Raw genomic sequence first — 11372 nt, 5'->3', positions numbered from 1 at the left:
GCTTGAATATCCTCCTTGGTGAAGTGTCTATTCATGTCTTCAGGAGTCTAAATTTTTAAGCATAGGAATGGAAGACAGACTGGCTATCTCTAAACTGTGGAGTGTGTGATGATCCATGGGTGGAAAAAGGAATAGTATGGCCTCTACTTGTGTTTAAGGGTTACTGGGTACTGCAAACAGTTAATACACCCAGCTGCTAATCAAAAGGTTGGAGTTCGAGTCCATCCATGGCTCCTTCAAAGAAAGGCCTGATAATCTACTTCCAAAATATTAGCCATTGAAAATCCTATGGAGTGCAGTTCTACTCTGACCCACAAGGAGTTGCTATGAGTGAGAGTCAATTCAATTGGCTAGCTTGGTTCTTGTTCAGTCATTAATCTCGCCCTTTTAAAACATTTACATTGATGCATGTCATATAAAATAATATACGTGAACTATATTTTTACACATATAATTTCCAGGTAATTAAATATGCATACTTTGAAATCCACATTCAAAAATTTTTTTGATTGGAGTATGTGATCAAAAAAGTTTGAAGACCCCAGGTATATAGTAGAGCTGACAAAGGACAAGGTTGTAGTCACTTTTTGGTCACAGCCAGTTACCCAGAGGGACCAAGTAGTTGAACCTGTGGACTCAGGACCATAGTCACAGGGGATCTCAAGCTCAACTGGCATAACATACTACATAAAACATTGTTCCACCTCCTGCTTTGGCAAGTAGCTACTGGGATCTTAAAAGCTTTCAAGCAGCCATCTAGATGCAACCATGGGTCTCTCCTCATCCAGAGCAAAGAAGAATGAAGAAAACCAAAGATTCATGGAAAGAATTAGTTCTAACAACTGACACCATGCAATCCACAGCCTATACGACTAGGAGACCAGAAGAACTAGATGGTGCCTGGCTACCAATGTCAACCATTCAGAGGGCGATTTATGTAGGAGATCCTGGACAGAGAGTGAGAACAATGTGGAACAAAACTCAAAATCATTTGGAACAAAAAAAGAGGGGACCAGGTTTGCTGGCCCAATAGAGCCTGGTGAAGTCACTGAGACTATGGCCCCTAGCTGCCCTTCAGCTCTGGAATTGAACCCATACCTGTGGCTTCCAGCCAAACAAGACAGGCATATGAGTTGAACATGTACCTGAAGTAGATACACTCCTTGGAGAGAACAATCATGGGAGAAAGAAGGGCTGCTTATGCACAGGGAGAGAGCTCAGGGAGCAGGAGTGCATTGAGGTATGGACACAGGGAAGAGGTAACTATCAGGGGGAAGTGGGAGGGGAGCTGTTGCATTGGGGTAAATTGTAGTCAATGTCATGAGACAAAGGGTATGTAAACTGCTGTACGGAAAGTGAATTTGCTCTGTAAACTTTCACCCAAATCACAACAAAAAAAAAGAAAGAAAGAAAATAAGTTTGGAGACCATTAAGATAAGCTGCAGTCCCGTCTACCCACACAAGGTCAGAACTTCAGTTCTACACATCAAAAAGGATTCTATTGAGCTCAACTGTGACCAACCTAAAAGTGAAAAAAAATTGAGGATGTGACAAAAGAAGAACATCACTTTATATTTTTAAAATATAAAATCCCACTTCATCTTATATCTTCATGTCTTTCTAAAAGTGCTGACAGGGATTGTTTAGAAAATAAACAACTATCCACACCCAGTATTGTTTTTCAAAAAAAAAAATTCACTCCTGTACTTAAAAAACATATTTTAAAATAATTTATTCTCTCAAAGAATCATAAAAAAAGACTTAAATATCTAACTAAATCCATCAACCTATAGTTTAAAATTTTATCAAGGCAGAAAAATTATTCTTGTGTCATTAAAAATAGTGTATATCACATTTCTATTACACAGGCCATAATTTACCATGAACTGGAGTTTTTTTAAAAAAATTATGCTGCTACTTCTAGCCCTTACACATGTATTTGTAATACTATATGGATAGGAAAGGAATATATCTAGAAAAAAAATTCTCTGTATGAAATGTCCTTCATTTCTGTCCACTAAGGAGCCCAGAACTTTTCCCACTCTGGGCTTCTTTTAATTTTCAAGCTTTTGTAGACTCTAATCAAAGTTCTCATACTTCAGATAAACCAAAATTCACTGCCATCAAGTCAATTCTGACTCATAGCGACCCCCCCTGGGTTTCTAAATCTTTATGGAAGTAGATGGCCCCATCTTTCTTCCACAGAGTGGCTGATGGGTTTGAACCACCAACCTTCTGGTTAGTAGTCAAATGCCTTAGGCACTGTGACACGAGAGCTCCTTCATATTTCAGATAATACAGATTAAATTCTTATTTGACCACCAATAATTGCAATGAAAAACTAAATGTTAATTTCCCTACAAATTTTAATGGTGAAAACTCAGCTTAGCACATATTAACTGTTGTTGTTGTTATTATGTGCCGTCGAGTCGGCCCCGACTCATAGCGATCCCTCCTTGGGTTCCCGAGACTGTATCACTACGGAAGTAGATTGCCCAACTTTCCTTCCGAGGAGTGGCTGGGGGGTTTGAACTGCCAGCCTTCTGGTTAGCAGTCAAGTGCCTTAGGTACTATGCTACCAGAGATCCCATATATTAACTAATAATCTATTATTCAAATACATACATTTCCCAAAAATTTATTAAGTACCTCCTGTGTACCATGCACAACGTTCTAGACGTTATCTGAGCAGGTGTAAAGAGATGCAGTGATATAAAGTCAGTCCTCTCTCCACAGAGGGGAAGCTCCCTGAGGGCACAAGCTTTCCTCCAACAGAAGAAACACGGCCCAGTCCTGCACCATCCTACCATCTGCTGCAGATCAAACCACTGTGACCCTTAATCTGATTTCGTCTGGAAGCCCTGCTGAAGTCTATTCAGCATCATATAACAACACTCAAGCTCCACTGATAGATGGGTGATAGCTGTGCATGAGGGGCTTTGGCTGGGAATCAAACCCAGGTCTCCCACATGGAAGAGTAAATTTCTACCACTAAACCACCATTGATGTTGTTGTGATGTTATGAGCCATCGAGTTGGACCCAACTCATAGTGACCCCTCCTTGGGTTTCTGAGGCAGTACCACTACTGATGCAGACTGCCCAACCTTCCTTCCAGGCAGTGGCTGGTGGGTTTGAACCGCCAGCCTTCTGGTTAGCAGTCAAGTGTCTTAGGCACTATGCTACCAGAGCTCCCCTGGCCATTGATAGGCCACAATAAATACTCCTGACTGCCTCCCCCAAGGAGCTTATACCTAGAGATGATGGGCAGTGAGATAGGAAAAAAAAGAAAAGAAACTCAAAATGCTTTCAAATAATTACAATATTGTCATTCACATACAAGAATATCTGACAAAATTTTCCATCTCTCTTTTCTCCTCTACATAATGAAACTCTTATGGAGCTCACAGAAAGGGTTTATACTCGCTGTATGGTCTATTTCTAATTTTAATTACAAAGCTTGCCAAGGCCTCGGAAAAAATCATTTCAATTCATTTCAGAAATAACATCCATTCAATACAAGAAAATGGAACTTTTCACACTTGTGAATTTTTATTTACTTGATTATGAAGATGGTTTGGCATGTAAATCATTTCCCAATAAACTTTGGTTTAGCGAAGATCCAGAGCTGATATCTACTAATAAAAAGGAAATGGTTTTCCTCAAAAAGTAAAAAATCAAGCTCTTCTTCCACATAGATTCATTTCCTCACCTAAAATACCCACTGCCATCGAGTACACCCTGACTCACAGTGACCCCCACTGGCTTTCCAAGGCAGCAGATCTTTACAGAAGTAGACAGCCTCACCTTCCTCCCATAGAGCAGCTGGTGAATTTGATCACTGACCTTCTGCTTAGCAGCCAAATGTCTTACCCACTATGCCACCAGAGCTCCTTTTTGCCCTTCTAGGTATCTTTAAGAAGAGGCAGTGCTAATTAAATATGAGACGAACTCTGGCAAAGTCTCTCACGGTACTTACTGATCCATACAGCTCCCCCTTCTCGTTCATTCCGAGGTAGAGTCCACTGTCCACGCCTCGAATGCTGACCAGGCCCACTGCTATACTGATAAATTCCAGAATTCCTATGAAACAAATGGGAAAAGATAGACAGCAAGTCAAAGCATAGCACATTTGCTTGGAATCTTAGCATCACAAGTAGTTTTTGAGAGGATATTATTACCTCCCAACTTTGGTCATCTCACACTAATTAAAGAATTGTTTTCAATTTCAAAGAATTGCCTGAAAGAATTGATTTTTCAAACAAATTGCATCTTATAATAATTACATAAAATACTTATCAAGATAATAACATATAATAGACAAAATAATTTAAGAACAAGAAAGCTGGAAAACTAGATTAATAGAAATAGAACAACCAGAAGAGAAATATCAAGAATGTTCATGCATTATGAAGAAGGTAAGCAATGTCACTGAACAACTTGCATAGAAATTATTGAATGAGAAGCCAACCTGTTGTGTAAACCTTCACCAAAAACACAAATACTTTGTTTTTGAAAATAGATTTTAGGCAAAATAAATAAGCTAATATCTACGTAGATATGCCAATACGTGATATACCAAAAAAAAAAAAAAAAAAAAAATATATATATATATATATATATATATATACACATACATTCTAATAAACACAAAGAGTGTAATTTCACAGAAAAAATAACCTATTTCCACTTTATAAATGTGAAATTAAGTATTTGTGGATGAGCATATATCAGTAAAAGCTTCCATTCAGAGAAGAGGGTCATGTCTCTCAAAATAAGAGTCTGAAGTGTTACCCAAAGCCTCAATCAGTTTATACAGAAAATCATCCAGCCCTCTATTGTAAAACCTTACTGAGCTCCATTCGGAAAAACTTAAATAGCTTATACACATCCCACGTATCTCTGCTTTCAAAAAGTGTTGATTTTTGTTATACTTATCTCACCCTCAAAGAGATTAATAGCAACTGAAATATTCTGGTTCCAAAAATGCTCTTGATTTAAAACAGTCATGAGTCCCATCTCTCATACCAAATCAATGTAACGATCTTCTTTTAGTTCCCTCTCTCCCCTTGCTTACCTCACTAAGAATATCAACACCTAAACTAGGCAAAAGTCCAGATTTTATGTCCACACACCAGCTTCAGGTTCTCTAACAACCTGTTGCTTCAAGATGACCATCCACAGGATATTCAGAACAGGGCTACCACAACTTGTCCACAGCTTTCTTCTCTTTTCTGTTAAAAGTTAGTTTGAGGATTTGGCTGCTAACCGGAAGGTCAGCTGTTCAAACCCATCAGCTGCTCCATGGAAGGAAGATGAGGCAATCTACCTTATAAAAGATTTACATTCTCGGAAACCTAATGTGGGTCACTATGAGTTGGAATTGACTTGACGACAGTTTGGCTTTTTGTTGGATTGTTTTTTTGTTTTGTTTTGTTTTTTAGCTAATACTGAGTTCTTATTTTAAAAACATCTTCAAATATTGAAAAAACTATTTATGTTTAAGAGTTTAGACGAAACTAAGGTTAACACTCTGCTAGTGTCAGTCTCATGTGACTAACAAAAAAAGCCCTTACATGGATTTTTCAACAATTAATTTTGCAAGTCTCATCAAACAGACTGTATGGCAAGCCACAGAAGACATGAACTATATAAATCAAGAGAAAACTCTGCTTAAAGGTGATGGGAAAAGAAGAGCGATTTCCTAGTTCTTTTACGTGCACAAAATGCAACAAAAATCTCAAGCCTGCACTTTACAAAATATTTTTCTAGGCCTGCAGATCTATTATTTTTAATAGAATGTGGGCGGGAAATAAAGTGCAAAGAGAAATTTTAAATTATGTTTTGGATCTGATCATCTATCTCATAGAAGATATGTGAATTCTGGTGGCACAGTGCCTATGGCATTTGACTGACAATCAGAAGGTTGGCGGTTCAAATGACCAGGTGCTCTGGGGAAGAGAGATGGGGCAATCTACTTCCACAAAGATTTATTGCCTCAGAAACCCAATGGGAGTGCAATGAGTCAGAATCCACTGGATGGCAGTGAGTTTGATTTTTCTTTTTCTTTTTTTTTTTTTGGTTTATATCTAAAGCAAGCCAGTTTATCACCGACCTTCTCTACTTCACAAAGCATATGGAGGACAACTCATTAATGTCTCTACATGATTCATTTCATATGAAGTACATCCCCTTTTAAATGCAATCATCTCACTTCCTTGAATTCTTATGATTCATATGTATGAATCTCTGCTACCCGAAGAAGCAGCACCACGTAGGTCATAGTTATCCTGAAATCAGTGTTAAGAACTTGATTAATGACCAACTGTCATTATTAGATGAAACATTATTAAACAGTATTAAACAAAACATATTCAATCAAACATTCCATTTGAACTTTGTTTGAAGTCTAAACAACTCCATTTACCAGGTCAGTGAGAAAGATTTACTCATAAAACTGAAAGACACTTGCATTCTCTAAAAGGGCTTTTGATAGTCTTTCCATTTTCCCTAAACATGAGGCACTTCTGAGAACTAAGAATGAATATTAGCCAATATTGCCATCAGATCCAACAAAGTGCAGGAACTATGTGATTTCACAAAACCACTTAACTGTCCAGTCTAACAAATATCAAGAGTAACAACAATAGCAACTGCTAGAATATTTGAGCATTTTGCACGTGCCAAATAAGCAGCCTTCTCTTATTTAATCTCAGAATAACCCTAGTTGTTATATTTTAATCCCCAGTTTGCATATGGGGAAATTGAGGCTTATGGAGGTTAACTCTTTCAAGACCAATTTTATGCTTTGAATTTTTTGTTGAAACCATGTGTTTAGTAATGGAAGGCATTTTGAATGAAATGGAAAAAAAAATATGTTGTGGTAATACAGATTTTGATACAATTAGTGGAACACAAATGTCCGGAGGAATCTCTGGTGCTAGGGTTGGTGGAATGAGGCCCATTTCTTCAGATTCACAGAGTTATGCAGGCCCCCACCAGATGGCATTATGCACTAGAAGTGGGATACGAGCTTCCCACCAAACCCCAGAGACGGACAATGTAGGTGGGCACTATATATCCCATGGGTCATGAAAATGTTAAATTACTTGCCCCCAAGCACTCTGACTCTAAAACCTAGGGCATTAACTTTTATGTGTATCTAACAATTGCTTTTTTTTTCCTTTTTCACTCCAGAAGCTGGTTAACACATCTGTGATTTGTTCCATTTTCACGTAGTGAGTTACGTCCTTACTAGCGACTATTGTTATTGTTAGGTGTCACTGAGTCAGTTCTGACTCATAGTGACCCTATGTAAAACAGAATGAAACACTGCCCAGTTCTGTACCACTTTCATAATTGTTGCAATGCTTGAGCCCATCATTGCTATTTACTAGTGACTAAAACTAAAAAAATCCACTGCCATCAAGTCAATTCCTACTATTATAAGTTGTTAACTAAATCAGACCACACTGCCCCAGTGATTGGCACTGAAAGTAGCAGGGTAATGAAAAATAGCAGGTGAGCTACTGGCCTGTATAGTGTCTCTCATCATGCAGAACACAGGGATATAAGTGCCTTCCTCTCTACACAATTAGGACGTCTGGTAGTGTAGTGTCTAAGGCACTTGACTGCTAACCAGAAGGCTGGTGGTTCAAACATACCAGCCACTCCTCGGAAGGACAGTTGGGCAATCTACTTCTGAAGTGATACCACTTCGGAAACCCAAGGGGTTGCTATGAGTTGGATCCAACTCCATGGCACATAACAACATTTACACAATTTACTAAATCACATAAGTGCACATCCAACCAAACACATTGTCACTGAGCTGATTCCAACTCACAGTGCCCCTAGAGAATAGAGTAGAACTGCCCCCATAGGGTTTCCAAGGCTGTACTCTTAAGGAAGCAAAGCCCAAACCAAGCAAACCGCAAACCATGGAGTAGATTCCGACTCACAGCGCCCCTAGAGGACAGAGTGGAACTGCACCATAGAGTTTCCAAGGCTGTCATCTTTATGGAAACAAAGCCCAAACCAAACCCACTGCCGCAGAGTCTATTCCAATAAAGCACTCCTACAGGACAGAGTAGAACTGCTCCCATAGCATTTCCAAGGCTCTCAAGCCCAAACCAAGTCCCCTGGCATCCAGTAGATTCTAACTCACAGTACCCCTAGAGGACAGAGTAAAACTGCACCACAGAGGTTCCAAGGTTCTAATCTTTACAGAAACAAACTGCCATGGAGCAGATGGTGGGTTCGAACTGCCAATGCTTTGGTTACCAGCCAAGCACTTAACCACTGCTCCACAAGGGCTCCTCTATGTGCACGTAACACATAGCTCATTGCTGCTAAAGGGCTTAAGTTCTGAAACCAATTCAGTAGTAAATACCTATGACTTAATAACACTGGGTTATTTAATACACAGTATTAAATGAAAGGATTTATTATTCCAAAATATGAGTGTCTGTTTAATTAACCACGGGATATTTACTAGTGCAGTTGGATACAGGAGTGTATTGGAAGATACCCACTACAGGGCAGCTAAATATTTGAGACAGAAAAGATATACATGAGCCAATTACGTTGCAATCAAATTAGCCTCACATCAGCTCAACTGACAAGGCAGTCTACCAAATGCTCGAAAATGCTAGAAAAGTGAATATATTCTGGGTAGTCATTATGTATGTAACTAATTCCCAATTTTTAAATTAAATTTGGTCTTGTCTTTAGATTCAAGAAAAAGAGAAATGCTTTCTTAGGCCTTCTTCCCACATTCTTTGTACTGGTGATCAAACTTTGCCTTGAACATCATCTTAAAAGGGGTCAACAGAAAGCGCAAAGGGACACGCCTTTGGAGGAGTACAAGTAAACTGCCTTTACTGGTAGCTGAACTTCATCTGCAGGGCAACCCTATCCTAACACTAGTCCCAGATCCCACATCCAAGAGAAAGATATCTGATGCTGTAATACACCTGAACAGGTAGAACCAAGGGAGGGGCTGTGACTGTCCCTGCCAAAGAAATGCACACAGTGCGGGAAAGGGGACAGGAAGGAGGCACACGTATGCAGCACCTCAAGTTCCTAATTGTTAAAAAGTCAGCATTGCTATTCTGCTCATTTACACTGACAAAAAAACTTAAAATGCATCCTACAGTGTTTAAAAATGTGACAGCTCAAAATTCAAAATTCCTCAGCTCCTTTCTCAAAAAGTAAAGAAGTTATTTTATGAAAATTAAATGGTATAATAATCTAAAACACTTAGCTCTGGGCTTGAAAAATAGTAAAGACCCAAAATATTGTTGCCATTACCACCACCATCATCGTTATTATATAATTTGGAAATGACAGTATCAAGATCTATCTTGGTTGAGTATGTGTGTGTGTGCTCTTGGCATTGACAAGATAGCTGCCATTCATATGCATTTATTTATTGATTCAAAAAATATGATTGAGTGACTATTACCAGTAAAGCACCATGCCATTTTTCACGTACATAAATATGAATAAGATATAGCCTAGACCCTAGACTCTCAAAGAACTCAACATCCAGAAGGAGGTTAGGACAAATACACAGATAAATATCATAAAGATGTGGCAACTGCAATGACAAGGAGATAAGACAGTATGGTTGGTATCCTAAGATGGGAAGCTTCTTCAGGTTTGGAAAGGGGAGCCAGAGGACACTTCTTGAAAGAAATACTATCTGAGGTAAGTCTCCAAGGAGCTATCTATTGACCCCCAGTGGAAAAGATTTTGTCAGCATCCCCATCTCTGCAGCTCCTTGGAAAATAGAAACCTCAAAAACGCAGCCCAGATTTTTTTAAGGTCACTTCAGTGATGTGAGGGCAAATAAAACACCCAACTGTGTGAGTCACAGCCATTCCACCATGTAGAGACAGAGCCAGTGCTGAAGGTCAGAGAGCCCTGGTAACACGACCCACCCTACCGTGACCCAGACTGAAATCCTTATCATCACCAGTACCATCTTGCCCACAATGAATTGTATGACCTCAATCAAGTCCATTAACCTTTCTCTGGGTGTGAGCAAGTGTTTCCAACTCTACAAACCTGAGTAGGGCCCACTGCCCATGTAACTTGTTTCCCTAAATGTGATGCTAAATAAATAATAGACCATAGTGGAGTCTCCTGTGTAGACTTCTGAATGGTTAATAATCAAAGGAAGAGGAAGGGAATGAAAGGAAAAGAACAAGAGGGGATGGAGGTCAATGTCATGTACCATGGTGGCCAATCTCTCCTCTTAGGCAGACAACCTAGTCATCTTCAGGTCAGAAACGTCACAGTCCTGGCTGCTGCTGGAGTCCATGACTAGTGTCATTGCTCTCTCCCACAGCCACCAACTGTTCCAAATGAGGACAGGATATTTGAGCCCCAATGGGTTTGATGAGGTCCAAGATCAACCTTGGTCCCCAAGACCAGGTGAGCTCCTGGGACTCTTTCAGGAAAAATGAGCAGGCAGACCCTGCTCCTTGCCACAGACTCAAGACTCACAGGTGTCCTGTCTCCTGGTTAATGCAGTAAGTTTAACCCAGAAAGGATGGTTCGGTGTAGCCCATAGTCAATGATCAGCCCAGCACTGATGGGGCTTTGCCAGCTCTGTTCAAATGGACCAACTCCCTTCTGAAGTGGGCTCATCTGAGATGGGTCTCCCTCCCAAGACCATAACAAGGCCAGCTGTGACAAGTGGGAAGACTGTAGAAGCAACCCCATTCCTACTAAACAACCTTGTAGCCTGAAAGCACCCCGTGTTTAAAAGAGCTGCATTCTTCAGACATCAAAAATGTATGCACACTGCAGAGAAAGGCATGACATGAGGTTTTCGAAAATACATTCTTAAACCCCCTCCTTACACAGCTTCCTACCAACCATTCCACGTCAGGGTCTTGAATCAGAGTAAATCTGAGTCTATAGCGACTAAAGCAAATCTCAGAATTTGCTTATGAAATGTTAACTTCATGGGAGTTACAATGTGACTAATTTCTCAAGAATCTAAACTAATACTAAGCACAGCTCCTAAAAGAGGCACGCTTTTCCCTTAATGAGATATTGAAGAACCAGATCCATACCAAAAAAAAAAAAAAAAAAACTCACTGCCATTGTGTTGGATCCCACTCATAGCAACCCCTCCTTGGGTTTCCAAGGCAGTATCACTATGGAAGTAGATTGCCTAACCTTCCTTCCAATGAGGGGCTGGTGGGTTTGAACCACCAGTGTTCTGGTTAGCAGTCAAGTGCCCTAAGGACTATACTATCAGAGCTCCTACCTTCTGGTTGTTGTGTTGTTGTTATGTGCCGTGGAGTGGGACCCGACTCCCAGCGACCCCTTCCTTGAGTTTCCAAGGCAGTATCACTAC

The 11372-nt window shown here is 39.9% G+C and overlaps 1 protein-coding gene across 1 annotated transcript in view; it reads right to left on the bottom strand.

Moving 5' to 3' along the window:
- FGF9 (fibroblast growth factor 9) overlaps positions 1-11372 on the bottom strand; it is a 49345-nt gene that overhangs the window by 33584 nt on the left and 4389 nt on the right. Inside the window, exon 2 of the mRNA XM_007942516.2 lies at positions 3978-4081. Within this exon, the coding sequence (XP_007940707.1) occupies positions 3978-4081 (104 nt within the window). The remainder of the gene's footprint in view (positions 1-3977; positions 4082-11372) is intronic.

The sequence above is a fragment of the Orycteropus afer genome, unplaced genomic scaffold (genome assembly GCF_000298275.1).
Source record: "Orycteropus afer afer isolate SDZICR_OR568_19922 unplaced genomic scaffold, OryAfe1.0 scaffold00092, whole genome shotgun sequence".
Classification (NCBI taxonomy): domain Eukaryota; kingdom Metazoa; phylum Chordata; class Mammalia; order Tubulidentata; family Orycteropodidae; genus Orycteropus; species Orycteropus afer.
The sequence above is the reverse complement of the archived record's forward strand: the minus strand, read 5'-3'. Positions and strand labels throughout refer to the sequence as shown.